The following is a 17,873-nucleotide window of genomic DNA, read 5'->3' as shown; positions in this document are numbered from 1 at the left end:
CTCAAAGACTTTTCTGTGATTAAAGTAAGACTGAAGTACTGACCTGTGGCCCATCTAGTCCAGTGTCTTTTGTCTGACAGTGGCCTCTGCTGGATTCTTCAGAGAAAATAGAAGCACCTACATTATACATTGTATTCTGCTATCCTAGGCTTTTTCAGTTTTTTTCCTCCCTTCTCCTTCCTCCCCACCCCCCACTCCCCTTCGTCTGCCACTATTTTATAGAATTGTAGAATTGTCTAGGTTGGAAAAGACATTTAACATCATTGACTCCATCTCTAGGTGTGAACTGCATTCTCTCTCTAACTCTTTAAAAGCATATGTGATGTGATAAATAATTTAGAATCAGGTCTGCGCCCTCTTCTCCCCCCAGGTTGAGAGGATGTTTGGTTGTAGTAAGTTCCCAGTTCACTTACACTGCACTGCTTGACTCACTGTATGATTATTAAATAGGGGGAGGAACCTGATGAAGATGATGCATATCAAGTCTTGTCAACACTGAAGAGAATCACTGCTTTTCACAAGTAAGTTGACTTCTGCACATATCTGTCAGGGTTTGTGGTATGGGGGATTGGGGATTGTTTTTAATTCTGTATCAGGGTTTGTGGTGGGGGGGTTGTTTGTTTTTAATATGATGTATTTTTTAAATGCAACTTCATGGGATTTTTTTGCTTTTTTTTAAAATTTTGTGTGTGTATGTTGGTTTGGGTAGGGAGGTATTCAATAGCTGGGGGTTTTTAACACTAATTTTTTTTTTTTAGTTAAGCTGTTAATAGTTGTTAACCTTGAATTTCAAATAAATTATTAAATAAATAAATTATTAAATAAATAATACTTTTTGCTTAATTTCTAATGCTTCCAGTGCTCATGACCTATCAAGATGGGACTTATTTGGCTGCAACTACAAGCTGTTAAAAACTGGCATTGAAAATGGAGATATGCCAGAACAGGTCTGTAGTTAAATTGTGTTCTTTAGACAAAACAACAAATAGCTTTTGTTGCTCTCTTTTATTGGCCTTTGTCATCTAATACTTTTTCCCTTTTGATTTCAGATTGTTATTCATGCACTGCAGTGTACTCATTATGTAATCCTTTGGCAGCTAGCAAAAGTTACTGAAAGCAGTTCTACAAAGGTATGCCTTGTTCCAGTTGTATTATAATAATAAACATTTGTACATAGCTTCAGTGTCATCTAGTTAAAACTGTGATGGAATTAAGACTAGGAATTTTCTTTATATTGATACCTACCTAATTCTGGTTTTTTTACAAGTTGTTCTGATTAATAGTTTTAGTAGTCACATTCTTTACTTACAAACCCATTATGTCCTTTAATTGTTTTTATTGTTTAAATGTCAGTATTATGTTTGACGGTTTTTGAAGTAAGAGTAAATAAACATGATACCTGTCAGGCACAATAGCAATGCTAAGAAGGGATAGAATGGATGTTAACACACACAGTATAGTCAATCTTACTGCTCTCAGGTGGTGGGTTTGAATTTGTTTGAAAACCTTGAAGTGTCAGTGACGAGTCGGTGAGATCTAAGAATTTGTATGCTATTGTGGTATTCTTCTGGCTCAGTATGTTGCAATCCTGCTTTACTCTTCATCAGTCTTTTAAATCTAGTGTTAAATAAAGATGTGAAAAGATGAAGTTAAATTTCAGATTTTTTCAGGGAATGATGAGAGGCCCTGCTCTGGTTCTGTGTACAGTAATCTTGAAGGGCAAAGCTCTGGCAAATGTCTCCTTTCCAATTTCACTTTTTGAAAAATCTTAGAGAAAGGATTAAGGTTTCCTGTATCCAACATTGCTTGAGGAAGTTGATTAGGTGGCTCACTGTGTGAGCTGCCAAATAAAAAGGGGCTTTTTTTGAGAGACCTAGGTAGTTTAGAATGGAGTTTGTAAGTGCTGAAACATTTTAATGATTTCTCTATCTAAAATAAAAAATGTTACTGTTAACACATGTTTCTTTAAGTCAGTGTGGAGACAAGTAAGTTCTTCAACATTTATAAACACTTTGATTATCATGCTTGTAATTAGTATAAGAAAAAGAAGTATGTGACTGTCAAAATTTACTAGGGAGAACACAAAGGGAACTCATGGCATTAATAATGTATGAGTAATTAGTAATCCATTATTACAATATTCTCATTTTAATATGAGGATTCTTACATTTTTCCTTTAATTTTTTTTTTTAAATTTTAGGATATGGTAGTTTGAGCTTCTGGTAGATGCAGGAGTTGAAAATCATGTTATGTGACTTGTACTAGTCATCTTATAACAGAGAGCTGCTGTATCAGATTATGGTAGTTTTCCCCTATCTATTGAGACTTTAGTCCAGGGATTAATTATAGTCTGGAAGTGTTATACATGTATAGGACCTTGACCACTGGCTGGCTAGTTTACCCATCTGTGTTTTAATGGTTTTTAACATTTCCAACCCTCAAGTACCTGATAAGAAGTGGCTGCATAGATTGTTGAGAGGCACGTAGGTGTGTGAAGGGTTTGGGGGCTTTGTTACCTTATTCCTTAAAGGGTAAACAGCAGTCTAGAGGCTTTTGTAGCTGTGATTCAAGCTTTATCACAACCCTAATGGCAGAAGATGAGCTAAATACTTGACAAGTTAGTTTAGAAATGAAGATGAACATGCCTGTTTTGCAACAAGATGTAATTTGTAATACTTTCAGCAGGAATGAAAAGAACCTAATTGAAAAGTGGCCCCTTTTGAGACTATTTTCTGCTCCTACATAATAAAATTTGGTAAATCAAAGCTTTCATTGGTTTAATTCTCCACGTATAATTCTCTTAGCATCAGTGTAGTAATCTGAATGGTAAATGTTGAGAAAAAAAGTTTTGTGTGGAAAAAGACTTCTAAAATCATGTTATATGTAAATTCCTGTTGCTTTTGTTAATCCTGTTGGGATTAAATGATGCTCTGTACCCTTTGTGTTATCCACTTTCTTGACGGGAGAGACTTGTTCCAGTTTAGATTACAGGCACAGTTTTTAAACTTCCCATAGGTGTATTCTGTCTTTGTTTGGGCTGATACTGGTTACACAGTTGGCCTATTACAATTTTGCCAGTTCTACACAGCTGAATCTTCACCTGATTGAGTAACACCAACTGTGTTACACATGTGGGTGGTAGTTACACCAATTTTATGCTTTGTTTGTTCAGTAATCTACTTTTTGGGAAGCTACTGCAACTCAGAAAGCTACTTCCCCTCAACTCCCAATGAAAGGGGATAAGAAAACCAACTGTAATCTGGTAGTCCACTTTATCCCATAATCAATGTATTAAAAAAATAAAATAATACCATGTAGACTTGTCTTTTTTAGTTATGAACAGCTGTCTAAAATCTATCCTTTAGGCTGAAAATATAGGTATTGTGCTCTGGAATTTTTAAGAGGTGAGGGGAGGTGTTAAGGTTTTTTAGGTTTGTTTCTGGGGTTTGTCAGTTACTACTTTTTTTATAAAATAACACTATTTTCATCTCAAGTGCCATCTCTTCTGTGCTACACAGAATGACAAAATCAGAGAAATTACTACTTGCTAATTTTATTTGTAATAGTGGGGGTTTTTTTAAATAATGCTGTGGACTTGAATGCTCAAGTCCACCACTGTGGTCTGTGGTGGACTGCTCTGTGAAAGTGCATGCACTAAATGGGACTATAAAATTGAAAAACTGTTACATGAAATCATTCTCTTTAAAGGAGGATCTTCTACGTCTAAAGAAGCAGATGAGAGTTTTCTGTCAAATCTGTCAACACTATCTGACCAATGTAAATACTGCTGTTAAGGAACAGGTTAGTGGCTGTTGTTACTTGGTGTCTTCTAATACTGTACTTCTAAAGCAGCTGAAAAGTTTTTCTTGCTAATATTTTTGGCACTTATGTGGGAACATGATGTCCTGGATGTTCAGGCTGAGTGCCCTTTGAGTATGAATGCACCCTGTACTTGTATGCTTGTCCTCCTTACATACATAGGATTTCAGAATCAATTTAAGCTTGATCCTTTCAGGTAATTTTAGGCAGCATAATGTTTTATGCAAAGGAGCTTTTTGTTTCTTTAGGTAATGACTGCAGGTGCAATGGAGAAGCCTTTTGGGTGTAAGCTGAGTGACTTCCATTTCAAACCTCTTGCTTACCATGTGTGCTAATGGCCACATCTCCTGTGGAGCTGTGGATTCGCAGGCTTAAAACTAGAAGAGCTGAGGATGGCAGTTTAAAAGAGGAAGTTTTTTGGTTCTGTCTCTGAATGCATGCAGGTGCAGCTTCCTTTCTCTTCCTTCTGTGTTGCTCCATAACACAATATATTCCTAGTTTTTCAGAGTCCCAAGAATTTGGGGATCTCAAAATCAAGAGGAAAAAAAGGAGTACTTAAGATGAGTGTGTATATGTTTATACATGCACAAATATGTACTGTAACCTATGAGAGTTTGTTGTTGGGAGATGGGAATTTTTTGTAGTCACCTTTAGGAATGCTCTCACACTGCTCTTGTTGGTAATAGTGTTGTTTAGAACACTAATGCTTGGACACATCAACAATGATACACTGCTTGGAAAATACGTGAGCAGTTTTATAGTTAGTCCCTCATACAGTTGTCCTTTGTGGGGAGAATTTTAGCTGGAACTAAGTTCTTAAATATTTCAGACATAGAAAATATAGATATTAAGTATGAGTAAGTAAAGTAGTGTATTACAGTTCAGGTAGGAGACAAAAGTCCTGATTTTTTTGAAATGCTGGCATGAAGGGTTGTCCTTAGTTTTTGCTTCTGTTTCAAAAAGAATTGAGGCATCATATTGGGAAACACTTGACCTGAGTTTTGAGGATAACAGAGTCAAAAAAACCCTAAAATTAGGGGCTGAGTCTCTTCCATCTGCAGGCAAATAGTTCTTTGGCCAGTATGCTCAGGATTTTGAGGTTTGAGAGATGAGCACTGGTTACTGATAGCAGAATTAATTCTATGTTAAATGCCTTTAACAATCTTTAACATGCTAAAATGAAAGAAAATTAAGCATGTCTCTACAGGGGAAGGACCAGATTATCTTCTAGGTAGACAGTTTAATTAAAGAAATAGAAAGCCAGGAGCCTTTTTGCTGCTGAAGATAATAATAACCTGGTTAAAGTGGAAAATCTGGTCCACTGAGTCGCACAATTGCTTTTGAAACTCTTGCTGGAACAAGAATATTCCTGGAGCTTAATAGGCATGTTCTACGTCAAAGAGCTATCTAGTGTAATAGTCACAAGGTGTAGGGTGTGAAAGTGCTAGTAACAAAAATTACTGAAGTTCTGAACAGGTCTCTCTAAGAGGCTGTATGACTCTCAGACTCCGGTGAATACTCTAGAGACTAGAACTGCCTAGTTACACAGGGTACCTGCCACATAGGGTACAATGTTCCACTTGGTGTTGGTTCCACTTCCCTCCTCTAATCTCATGAAAGAACAGAGGGGACTTCAGAGGAACACGTGAATATTTTTTTGTGACTGGGAATTAGTAATATTCACTTTGAGGGGTTAGAGAACAGGCCTGTTTGGAAGTACTTGGGAGATTAGAGCCAAAGAGAAGTTAAAGCACTAAGCAGCTCGTTGCCTTGGTCTGTTAATTTGAAGAATGTCAGTCACTGTCAGGTACTAAGAACCTTCTGGGACAGTGGAGTACAGACATTTAAATCTGATATCAGATGCACAAGTTATCCAGCAAAACAAAAAGTTGGTTGTTGCACTTTTGGATTTTTGGACATTAGGATTTAAAGGGATTGAATAATCTTAGCTGTTATATGTTAAAAAAATCAAAACAATTTTAAGAAAAGACAGCAAAAAGGAGATTGTACTATGGTTAGTCCACAGAGTTCTCTAGTGACCTAATGTAGTATCCATCAGGTAAAATTTGGGAGTTTCAGGCTCCTCATGTTTTAATTATTCAATATTTTCATATTTAATTGGCATCATCTGTGCAATATTTTTTTTTGGAGACCCAGTCTTGATACAGGAACCTGCTGTGTGAAGCTATGCACATTTTGACTTCAGTTGGCCTTTGTAGTTGTGTAGGACTTCAGTGGCCTGTGTACATTGAGATCTTGAGTCTTTTGTCAAGTGCAAATATATTATTCTAAACAAAATTCATTTTCCAAGCAAGTATTTACTAAGCTTTCTTTTTTACAGGCTTTCACAATTCTGTGTGATGTATTGATGATCTTCAGCCATCAGATCATGACAGGAGGACGTGACATGTTGGAGCCGCTTGTTTACACTCCTGATTCTTCCTTGCAATCTGAACTACTCAGTTTTATTTTAGATCATGTCTTCATTGATCAAGATGATGATAATAATAGTGCGGGTTTGTACAAAACTTAACTTTCCTTTATGTTATTTGTTTTAAAATTAATATCTTTGTTTCCTTATGCATTTCTGGGTTTTTGTGGTGGTGGTATTTTGGTGTTGGGTTTTTTCTTGTTTGCCTGGTTTTTTTTTTTTTGTTTTAATTTTGTTTTATCATTGAGAGGTGTGCATGTGCACAGAGGTAGGTGTGGCTTTTAAATGTCAGCAGCTGATTAAAGGATTTTCTGTATTGGGAGCATGTAGGATAATTGCACTAAAGGTGTGGTTTAATAGGCTCAAATATTTATCTCTGTAACAGGGTAAGAGACATTTCAGTGAACAGTGATCTGATTTTTTTCATCATGACCACTAGTCGGTATCAGTTTTATATATAAATGTTTAAACATGGAGTCTTTAAACCTGACAGTTTTCCTGTTCTGAACTCTGTCTAGATGGACAGCAGGATGATGAAGCCAGCAAAATTGAAGCGTTGCACAAAAGAAGAAACCTACTTGCAGCTTTCTGTAAGCTCATTGTATATACTGTGGTGGAAATGAACACAGCCGCAGACATTTTCAAGCAATATATGAAGGTAAATTTGAAGCTTAGTAGGGATACTTCATTATAGTACTAGAATACACTAGTTGTAGAATTTTAAACTATTATTTGTTTTTACCTTCCAAGATAAAAGGTTCAAAATGTGAAGAATTCAAAAATTACTGATATGAGTTTTACCGTTCCAGTGTGTGAGTGGTGGGGACAGAGGAGGGAAACTGGCTAGCCATTTTAATGATGTTTTTACTAGTTTTATTTTCTTATTCTGATTGATGGTGTGTTTTTAATTCACTTATTAGTTTAGTAGGCCTTTCGAGACTGTTCTTCCCAAGATCAACTCCATGATGTCTAGCCTCATGAAATAATTTGAAGTTTGTAGAAGAGAAGTAAAATTGAGTCCCCTCTACCCATTCCCCCACTATCTTTATATTTATTTCAGACTTAAATTTAAAAACCTCTCCTGGCTCCTCAGATTCACAGCTGCACACTAATATGAGTTCTCATTTTGTGAACATTATAAAGATTTGCTCCTTGGTGATACCTTAAAAACTTATAATTTGGGCAGCCTGCACTATCTGAGTGCCATATATTTTGATTCTCCAGATAACTGATTTGGTCTTTCTTAAACAGAACAGACAGCTGTCTTCGTTGGACAAATTATGGCTGTGATGCTGTCTATAAGTGCCTCCTTTCAGCAAAGAAAATAAAACTCCCCACCAGACTTACAGGAGTTACTAAAAAGATTAGATTCTAATCTTGTATCCTGGGGGGTGAACACGTATCATTAACAAATATGTCATGGCCTTGAAGATAAATAGGTCATTCTGCCTCTAAAGTAATACTCATTGCAAGAATGAAAAATGGGTTTATTTCTGCATTTAATTTTTTAAAAAATTAACTATTCTGGAGGTGATTTAGGGTATAATTTTGGTGTAATCATGAACACGTCGGGGTTTTTTCCTTTAGATAATATTTGAGTTCATTTTAAAAGAGCATATCCTAGATTTTGTTTTCAGAAGAATTCTGTAGTTGCAATGTTTTCAACTAACATTGACAGTTAAACTTTTCTTTTCTTTCCTAGTATTACAATGACTATGGTGATATTATTAAAGAAACAATGAGTAAAACAAGACAAATAGACAAAATCCAGTGTGCTAAAACACTTATTCTTAGTTTGCAGCAGGTAAGAATTTACAGTATTTTTATGCATGAAATTCCATACTGTAGATGATGTCCTGTTGTTTAGTAACTAGTTTAAGGTATTGAAGAAATTTTTATGGATGGTAGGGATAAATAGGTCTAAATTTAAACATATTTTCTGCCAGAAAAAAAAAAGTGCCAGAAGTCTTCCTATACTTAACAAATACTGTACCACAAAAATGTAGGAGAGGCCAGTAAATACAAAATAAATGTGACTCTCTGAAACCTTCATAACTCTAAAGCAAACTCGGAAGTTTAAGTAATCTGTTCAGATATATGTTGTGAAATGGCCAGTTTGCATGTTTGTGAACAGATGAATATTTCCTGCCTGTGTGGGGGTTTTGTTTTGGTTTTGTTTTGTTTTGGTTTTTTTTTTTTTTTTAAACTATTCTGGGAATTAATTTGAGGTTTTAGTAATTTCATAATGTTTAGTAGGAACTTCACACATTTGACATTAAAACATAATTTAATACTGTCTTCAGTAAAATTTGTATGTGTGGAAACCTGATAAATTCACTTAAAGTTAGCATTTGATTCATTTGCTCATATAAACCATCTGCATGGATTTTATTCACAGGCTAAGAACAGTAGAGACATACATCTCCAAAACACTGTAATATAGCATAGATCACTCCTATCCATGAAAATAAAATCTACCCAAATTTATTTCTTCAATCTCTGTTTTTTTGACTAAAGGTTATAAAGCTACATAGTGAATATAGATCTGGATACTGATCTTGGTGGAGACCAAACACAAACAGTCCTTATTAAAGCAGTGACTGGTTTATCAGTATGGATATTGCCAAAACAAGGGAGGATGAGGCCTTTCCTTTTAATAGCAGCATGACTCTTAAGTAGCTGGTGGAACTGCAGTGTAAAATATATAATTAAACACTCTTCGTTTTATTCATTGTAATAAAAAAGAGTAAAGGGTGTGTTATACAAAATTTTAAAAAATAGGAAAATTAATTATTGAGGTTAATTGCAGTCAAATTTAGTAGGATGAGAAAAGGACTGATCAAGGAAAAGACTATTAAGTTCAAAGTATTTGGCTTTGACAGTTATTGATGAGTACTTAAAAATCTCATGAATGGTGACAGAATTTCTGGTGTCTTTGAGAATTTTCCTAAAGACATGTTTGCATTTTAGAATTTTTTTCTTTATACTTGTATTTTGAGAAGGAGAAAAAAAAAAGAATTGGAAATTAGTAGTTTGACAAGATATTGTAGTAGAGACCAGGTGAGAATTTTTTGAATTCTAAACTTTAGAACACCTGATTTAGTGAAGCACTGAAATTTGCATATCTACTAACTGTAGAGTGTTTAGACAGTGCATTTCAAAGTTTATATCTGGGGTGCAGACTCCTCAAGAGTATCTCTCCATTCACTGTCCAAAATGTCCATGTTTGTCTCTTGGTGTTGTCAGATTAGGAGTGGGGAGAAAAAAGCTATGAAACATACTTTAAAATTGAAACTTAGCTCTGTGTGTGTTAGTCCAAAGTTGGCATAATCTTTTAGTACATGAAAATTTCCCTTTTATTCCATACAGCTCTTCAATGAAATGATTCAAGAAAATGGTTATAATTTTGACAGATCATCACCGACATTCAGTGGCATAAAGGAACTTGCTCGACGTTTTGCTTTAACATTTGGATTGGATCAGTTGAAAACAAGAGAAGCTATTGCTATGTTACACAAGTAATTGCGTGCTTTGCATTACTTCCCTTTTTGTAAACATTTCTTGACTAACATAAGATGATTTTTTTTGGTCTTTGAAAATCAGTTTGTTATTACTAAATGCATCAGCCCTAGAGATGATATACCCCATATATTAATTAGGAGATGACTGCAGTTTTGTCTCTGAGTAAAACCTAGATGTTTAATATTGTTGGTGCTCTCCAGCATCATTATATAAGCATATAAATGATGGCAGTGTTGATGCTATAATAAAAAAGCCTTTTTTGTTATGGACAATGTCTTGTCCGTGACAATAAGAACAGATCCACTTCGTTGTCAGTGGTTATCATGCTGGCCTCATGCAGAAAACTTGCAATGCGAGGTAGAAATTCCATGACAGAAAGAGTGTGTCCAGATTCAAAGAATGGCTAGTGTTCACTTTTTTTGCGAGCATGTGGAAACATCAGATTATTGCTTTCTTGACATAAAGGAAAGGGATTTGGTTTTGGTAGCACACAGGGCTTTGAACTTCTGTTTGTTCTTTTTCTGATGTAATTTTTAATTCGTTCTTAGGGATGGCATAGAATTTGCTTTTAAGGAGCCTAATCCACAAGGTGAGAGCCACCCACCGTTAAATTTGGCATTTCTTGATATTCTCAGTGAGTTCTCCTCGAAACTTCTCAGACAAGATAAAAGAACAGTGTAAGTATTTTCTTAATATTCTTAGTATTTATATCGATTACTACAGAAAACATGCATCAGAATAAATATATGTGTATTGTATTCGCCTAAAGATCTTTGACACATCAAGGTAAGTTTAAACTTATGGAGTCAAATATACTCACAGAGGGTAAATTGTATTTATCATAGTGATTTTTCATTTTATGGTGGATGAAAGAAATTGTATTCCAGATCTGCTGTTGTCAGGCCTCTCTGTCAACTAGATAAGAAAGGTCAGCTGATAATTTCAGTAGTTTCTTATCTTGACACGGTAACAATTTGTTACAGATTTTTTGCATCTCTGTATTTCTTGTTTCATTTAAAGATATGTTTACTTGGAGAAGTTCATGACCTTTCAGATGTCTCTACGGAGAGAAGATGTATGGCTTCCTCTCATGTCCTACCGAAACTCTTTATTAGCTGGTGGGGATGATGATACCATGTCAGTGATTAGTGGAATCAGTAGTCGAGGATCTACAGTAAGAAATAAGAAGACAAAGCCAGCAACAGGCAAGCGGAAAGTACCCGAAGGTAAAACTCTCGTTTTAAAATTTACTAGAACAGATATTCATATAAACTACACGTATTGTTCCATATTTTTTAGTGTGACTGTTTTGGTATGCCTTAATGTATTTTTTCAGAACAGGTAACTTCTGACCATGTATGTGTCTTAGTGGGAAAGGTATTCATTTGATTCACAAAAGGAAATAAACGCACTACACAGTGTTAAGTCTTACAATAGAAAAGTATAGAAATGCTCCAGCTAGTGATTTTAAATCCAGGTCCTTTGAGGCACATGTAAGACTTTGTGGCAAAAAGTAAAGTGATTTTCTGTATCATGCATTTAATTTGTGTTTCAACATTCACTTTTAGACTAGTTTGAAAAAAACTTCATGGATGTTCTTCCTGTGTTTGCTTCCAGCTGAAGAAAGCAGCAGTAGTGACAGTATGTGGCTGAACAGGGAGCAATCAATGCACACACCAGTAATGATGCAGACACCTCAGCTCACTTCCACGATAATGAGGGAGCCCAAGAGATTGCGACCTGACGAGAACTACATGGGTGTCTATCCTATGCAGCCTGAGCACCACCAACCGCCGCTCGACTACAAGTACGTACACGAGTAGGTCTGCTGTGTGTTAGTGTTCATACACAAAACCAGTACATGTTTAAAATAGAATAATGGTCTTTTTAAGCACGCAAGTAACGTGGATGTTGGCTCAAAGGCAACAGGAAGAAGCCGCGCGACAACAACAGGAGAGGGCAGCGATGAACTACGTCAAGCTGAGAAGCAACTTGCAACACGCCATGTGAGTGGAGTGAAATGTTTCTTCAGTGGGTCAGGGAAGGGAGGGTTTATAAATGCAGTGTTAACACCTGTACATTTTCTAAGTTTAAAAGTTCTCTGCATTCTTAAGGAATGTGTGGTTCTTGAGGAAAAAAGTGCAGGTTGCAAACAAAAACCATGGGCATATGTATTGAAGAGCTTTACATATTTCCCCTACTTACTTTTAATTGTTTCATTTCCAGTATTTCATGTAACATAGTTTCAGTGGTGGCTTTTTAAAAAATATAGCGACACCAATGAGTTTAATTAGAATGACTCCTTAGTTTTCTCATAAGATGGTATTTCATGTAGAATTTATGAGGAAAGAGGATGAAGGACTGTGTGGGAGTATTTGTAGTGGTTTTACCCATCTACTTTGTTTCAAAGATGTATTTCATGGCCTTATCATAAGGCAGAAACAATTTTTCTTTAGATGACAAAACTTAATTTCTTTCTCACTTGAGCATATATTAGATATGGAGTAGATCTGCTTATCAGTTCTCACACCCTCTCAGAATACCCATTTAGCAATGTACCACAGTTACCTAAACTGACCTTTGTTAGGCATTCTCCCACACTGTCTTGGTATCTTCTGGTTAAATACCAGCTTTCTTTAACCAGTAGTGGTTATGCATTTATTTAATTACTTCATTTCTGCATTATCTAATGGGATTATAATTTGTTGGGAGTCCTTACTGAGCATTAGCTTCTTAAATAGATAAAAGTTAACTTGATTTAGTGCTAAACATTATTGCTTTTCATTTCAGTCGACGTGGCACAAGTCTAATGGAAGATGATGAAGAGCCAATTGTTGAAGATGTGATGATGTCATCAGAAGGACGGATTGAAGATCTTAATGAAGGCATGGATTTTGACACCATGGACATAGACCTAGTAAGAAATTTACTTCTCTTTTAGTGGTCTTGGGATTCATATTTCTGCTTTTAAAGGAAGACATTTTAATTAAAATTTCCATCTGATAAAACAAAAATCATTCTGGTTACTTTCTGCATTCTTAAAGGACTGTGCTGTTGTCTCTATACAAGAGCCATCTGCTCCAACTGCCATACAAAAAGCAAGAACACTTCCTGTCATAACTAATAATATTTATGCCTTGGGTATTCTTACCCCTTGAGAGTTCAGTTTCACTGACTACAGTATAAAACCTCTTGTTTTTGTGGTGAAATTACACTTAACCTGTTTGTTTGTTTTGTTTGCTTTCTAAAGCCACCATCAAAGAACAGGAGAGAAAGAACGGAACTAAAACCAGATTTCTTTGACCCCGCTTCAATCATGGATGAATCGGTAGGTTAATTTATGTAAGGGGAAAGTAATGTAAATCAGCCTTAAGGCTGCCATGCGCTCTTACTTGAGATTTTAAGTGGAAAGAATGCAATCTTCAGGTTGTTATTGTTAGCTTACTGTGACAGACTGGTACAGTAATTCAGCTCCATACATTCTAGGATAGTCAGTTCCTTGCAATTTTATAGGATTTTTGTTCTTAATATCTATATATACCTATGTAAAAATTAAAAGTCTGTGATTCTGAGCAGGAAACACATCTATTATGGAAAAGACCCTTGCAGAGGCTGGTAGCCAAGAGCATTAGAAAGACGAAGAAATGTGCATACATTAAAGGCAAATTTCCTGTTATGCTGAGCTTAGTTCAGTGACTCTGATGTCATTACCAATGTCAGCATTAGATGGTTTGCATTTTGTGTTTTTTTTTGTTTTTTTTTTAATTGGCATATTTACTTTTGTGCCTAAGTAAGATAATGGAGAAAATAAGAGATAATACAGATACCTGTTTATAGAGATGAGAGGTATTTTTTCTTTCCATATGAAGTTTTAGGTCCAAAACATCCGAAGTCTGTAGTTTCTGCTTGCAGTTGCCCTTTTATCCGACTTGATAAATCTACAGTCTCTATTCTCTTTTAAAAATCTGCATGAGGGATTCCTTCTGTCTTGAACCACTTGTAAAGTATGCAGCCATTTTTGACCTTGGGTAGCTGGTACAAATTACACTGGAGATAACAAGCTGCAGCAAGCCAGCAGAGGACAGTACAACAAGGCTTCCTGGGAATCTTGGACAGCTTGGTGGAATTTGGAAGATGGTTATGCATTTTTTTTACAGTATTGCAGCATGAACCTGTTCTTGTTTATGGGAGAAAGAAGTCCAGATACTGTTTTAAATGCAAATTCATATATTTTGTACCAGTAGGGCTTTGCTTTAGTAATAATGAATCAGTTAGGTTGTGCATCTGGCTATTGTGTGTTCTGTTCCTGAAGTAACACCAAGAAAATATCTTGCCTGTTCTCTGACATTCTGTTTTACAATAGTTCTTCCCTTCCTCGTCTCGGTTTTTCCTGGACTGATCTATGAAGTACCAGTCACTTTATAATCTGACAATGCTGAAACCTTGGCCTTCTCCAGTTGCATTTAATTGGTTTGGGAACTCTTTTAGCTTTCCACCTCTAACACTATTTGGGGCCGCTCTAAGAGGTTGAGGTTCCCTCCCCGGCCGCGCTGTGCGCTGCAGTGCGCGGGAGCGGCCGCGCGGGGGCAGCCGCCAGCAGCGCAGCGCGGGGAGCCGGGCGGGGCCGGGGCTGCGCAGCCGCTCCTTTACGGAAACCCCGGCGGGAGACAGGCCACGGGCACGGGCACCAGGACAGCTGAGCTGCATCTAGCAGTCACTGTTCGCTGTGAAAAAATTATTCCATAAATGCAAACAATTCTCAGAATAAAGTTAATTTGCTTTATTCATATGATTTATTTCAGAGATCCCGTATTCTTGGAGTACTTGCACTTGTTTTTAATAGGCGTAGACGTAATAAAGCTGTTTAATTTATTCAGATGCACATGGTTTATGATCAGACTTCTAGTCTGATGTGCCCGGTTATTGATCACACCAGAGGCAGTTCTTTCTGTGTTCTCTATTATAGGAGGTACCCAAAGTGAATTGCATTCAAAGAAGAGTAAAAATTGATTTGTAAACAGATAAATATGAACAGCGGTGTTAAGGGTCAGGAAAACTTAGTCTGTTTTGGCTCTTGCTGATTTTATAAAATCCTGTCAAAAGCTAGGACAGACACAAAATCTGGATCTTCTCAGCTTTTTTTTTTTGGCACATCTGTTGTCATACATATTTCCATTGGCATAGAAAACTGTATGGCTTGTTCTCACATGGGAAGTGAAAACTGAATCTGTTTCAGGACAACTTTTTCTTTCCCTAGTTACACAATCTTCTGAAGTACAATTGCTTGATTTTACCTGATTATTGTTTGAGTTTTCACTGTCTTCCTGACAGAGTGGATACATTTCCTGGGAAATGTTAAATTTGTGTCCTGGTTGGCTGGTGTGGGATGACCTGTGGTTTATGTGATCACAGACACAGCCACAGCCAGTATCTGGAGTGTTTCATCCCCAGTTTAGTTGCTGATACTAACACATGTGATTTCAGGTTAACGCAATAGAATGTCATTGTCGAAGAAGTCTGAGTTAGGCAACTAACTAAAAATTCTTTTCCAATTATTACCTAAAATAGTTAAAACACAGACTTTATTCCTACTGGATCTAGTTAATTTCAAGTGTGAGGAAAATACTTCTAATGAACAAGGAGCCCTTTTCATATTATTATCTAAATCAGAAGTGTGGTTAATCTGGTTTGGAAGAAAAATAAACTTAATAATGCCTTAATATATCCTGAAGTGTCTTAAATTATATACTAATTGCTTTGTTCTTTGTTAAATGTGTATTAGACTACAAATTGACACCATTTCTAACTTTTTTTTTAGGTTCTTGGGGTGTCAATGTTTTAATACCAGAGCAGCAAATAAATCAGTGGTGAAGTCATTTTCTAAGTGGAAGAGGAAGTTTTTCAATACAAAATTGTGGTAGATACAGTGAAATTCTGAACAGATTTTTCTCTAAGGAGAATGACATGCTTTCAAGATCAAGTGCATTGAAGGGGCAGTTTTGTTTGCCTGAAAGAAAAAAGAAATGTAAAGGACAAGTAAACAATTTGAGGATAAGCTACACTTTTTGTTGGGAAAAAAAATCAATATTTTATTTATGTGCTATCAGTTTATTTCTGGATCATAAGAAGTATTCCCTCTGAGTTTTAATCTTAACAGTCTGAGAGGTGTTTGGTACAGATTTGAGCCTCTCTTTATACATTTGCTGGCTATACTAAATAATCATGAGCTCTGCTGGATTGCTGTTCACATCCATGAACTGTAATAGTAGGTGGATTGGTTTTCTCACAGTGATAGAATGAACCAGAAGAGTTGTCAGTATTTTCAATTAAATGCAAACTTCAGCAACAGAAGCTTTGTATTAATTAATCATAAAAAAAAATACATAAAGCAGAATTTTAACAGCTTTTTGATCTAAAACACACTTTTTATTCCGGAAGCTTCATGTTAGCCTTCTCAGAAAGGTCCGTAAGCTATAAGCTACCAGAACGTAACAGATTTCACTCTTGCTTGCCCATTACCAACCCTGAAAGTTTGCTTGTCCTTTAAGAAAAATGTAATGTTGTGAAATTCCTTCCAGTAGTGCCACTGTATTTTGTCTCCAAATAAAAGAAGCTTATTGTAGTATGTTTGCAGAAAAATTCTAAACAAAAATTATACAGCTTATTAGAGTGTGGGAATAGGGATCTAAATTTTAAATAAAATTATATATATATATAAATTGGTGCTGATTTTATAATTGCGCAGTTTGTTTAGTTTTTTCTTACTTTTAAATTCCAACTTAAAATTATGAGGTTTCAGAAATATATTGAAAGTTTAACAATGTTTAAAAATAGAAGAGCATGAGAATTCATGCTTTAAAATGATTTTTAAATTTGTATTTTATATTGTTTTATCTATCTGTCTTTGCAAGCAGTCTTCAGGTTAAAGATACTTCTAACAGGTTACAGTACATTTCCTCTATATGTAAATTAGATTGGATAATAGAAACTCATAAACAATCCATAATATTCTTTGAAAGCTAAGCTTTAAACTTCATTTTGTGTCCATTCACAAATAAATTAAATTTGGTCTAAAATAGAAAGTGGATCTATGCCATTTTGACATTGACTCATTTTGCAAGGCTTAGGCAGCTAGACATCATTTTAAAGGAAATATTAACTTATATTACATATGTATATTTTTTGTCAGTTGTCTCTCAGTTCTTGAGGTATATTATTTTAATCATTCCATGCCTTAATACGCTTGCAATACAAGAATCTCCCCAGATGGGTGAATACAAAAAGGCTTCCTGTTTTTAGACTCAGAAATTAAACATTCGGCTGTGGTAGCCAAAAACCATAGATTATCTAAAGGATCATGATAAAATATAATTATTTTACTAGGTCATGGGGTAACAACAAAATCAAAACTAGATCTGCCTAACTCATTTTACATAAATAAATACTCTCATGTCTAAAAGTACTGCCTATATTGTTTTCCACACCACTGCATTTAATAGAACTGCTGAGAGGACTGTATATATGATTTTAAACTTAAGTTGATTTTTCTTACTCTTGAAGGAGTGTTTCTTTGTGAAAGCAGTTCTTACAGCTTTGTTTTCAACCAGCTAAAAATGTTTTATATATTTACCTTAACCTGTTGTCCTCCACATTCTATTGTCCTAATTGTACTGTTTTCTGATTTGTATTTATGTCTTGAGACAGTAACTTTTTGAATAAAAATAAACCTACAGTATGTTGTATGTTTGATCTTTTTAAATTGGGGTTATGGGAGGACAGTGAAGAAAGGGGTATGAGTAATGCAAATGTTATGTTTATAGAAATCAAAATCTTTTTCCATGTCTTTTAAGTGTTTGTCTCAGAGTTGGGATAATGTATGAAAAACTGCACTGTTTTATATTTGTAATAAATTGTACAAGTTTTTAAAATGTGAATAAAGCACTAATTGGGTAATAATTTAAAGCAGAAAAGTTAATGCAATCATGATTGTTTTAAATATGCTTTAATTTGAGATAAACTTGTTCAAAGAATTAGTGTAAATACAGAGTGAGCTTTTGAAGAGGTTAGTACCTGCAAATAAAATTTTTAAAATTTGTATAGC

At 35.4% G+C, this 17,873-nt stretch overlaps 1 protein-coding gene across 7 annotated transcripts in view; it reads left to right on the top strand.

Moving 5' to 3' along the window:
- Positions 1-17,504, top strand: part of STAG2 (STAG2 cohesin complex component) — a 74,402-nt gene extending 56,898 nt beyond the window's left edge. For 4 of the 7 annotated variants that reach the window (XM_056491322.1, XM_056491324.1, XM_056491323.1 and 1 more), the window contains exons 20-34: positions 451-521; positions 860-947; positions 1,050-1,130; positions 3,709-3,801; positions 6,161-6,335; positions 6,769-6,908; positions 7,953-8,054; positions 9,620-9,768; positions 10,321-10,449; positions 10,793-10,998; positions 11,390-11,579; positions 11,665-11,778; positions 12,563-12,689; positions 13,023-13,100; positions 15,591-17,504. In XM_056491322.1, coding sequence (XP_056347297.1) covers positions 451-521; positions 860-947; positions 1,050-1,130; positions 3,709-3,801; positions 6,161-6,335; positions 6,769-6,908; positions 7,953-8,054; positions 9,620-9,768; positions 10,321-10,449; positions 10,793-10,998; positions 11,390-11,579; positions 11,665-11,778; positions 12,563-12,689; positions 13,023-13,100; positions 15,591-15,614 — 1,767 coding nt within the window. In that variant the 3' untranslated portion in view covers positions 15,615-17,504. Of the gene's footprint in view, positions 1-450; positions 522-859; positions 948-1,049; positions 1,131-3,708; positions 3,802-6,160; positions 6,336-6,768; positions 6,909-7,952; positions 8,055-9,619; positions 9,769-10,320; positions 10,450-10,792; positions 10,999-11,389; positions 11,580-11,664; positions 11,779-12,562; positions 12,690-13,022; positions 13,101-13,641; positions 14,118-15,590 lie in introns of those variants that run through there. The other 3 variants (XM_056491327.1, XM_056491328.1, XM_056491326.1) reach the window with 2 other exon arrangements.
- The last annotated feature ends 369 nt before the right edge of the window (positions 17,505-17,873 follow it).

The sequence above is a fragment of the Oenanthe melanoleuca genome, chromosome 4A (assembly GCF_029582105.1).
Source record: "Oenanthe melanoleuca isolate GR-GAL-2019-014 chromosome 4A, OMel1.0, whole genome shotgun sequence".
NCBI classification, from domain to species: domain Eukaryota; kingdom Metazoa; phylum Chordata; class Aves; order Passeriformes; family Muscicapidae; genus Oenanthe; species Oenanthe melanoleuca.
Note: the sequence above shows the minus strand (reverse complement) of the source record. Positions and strands in the feature narration are given on the sequence as shown.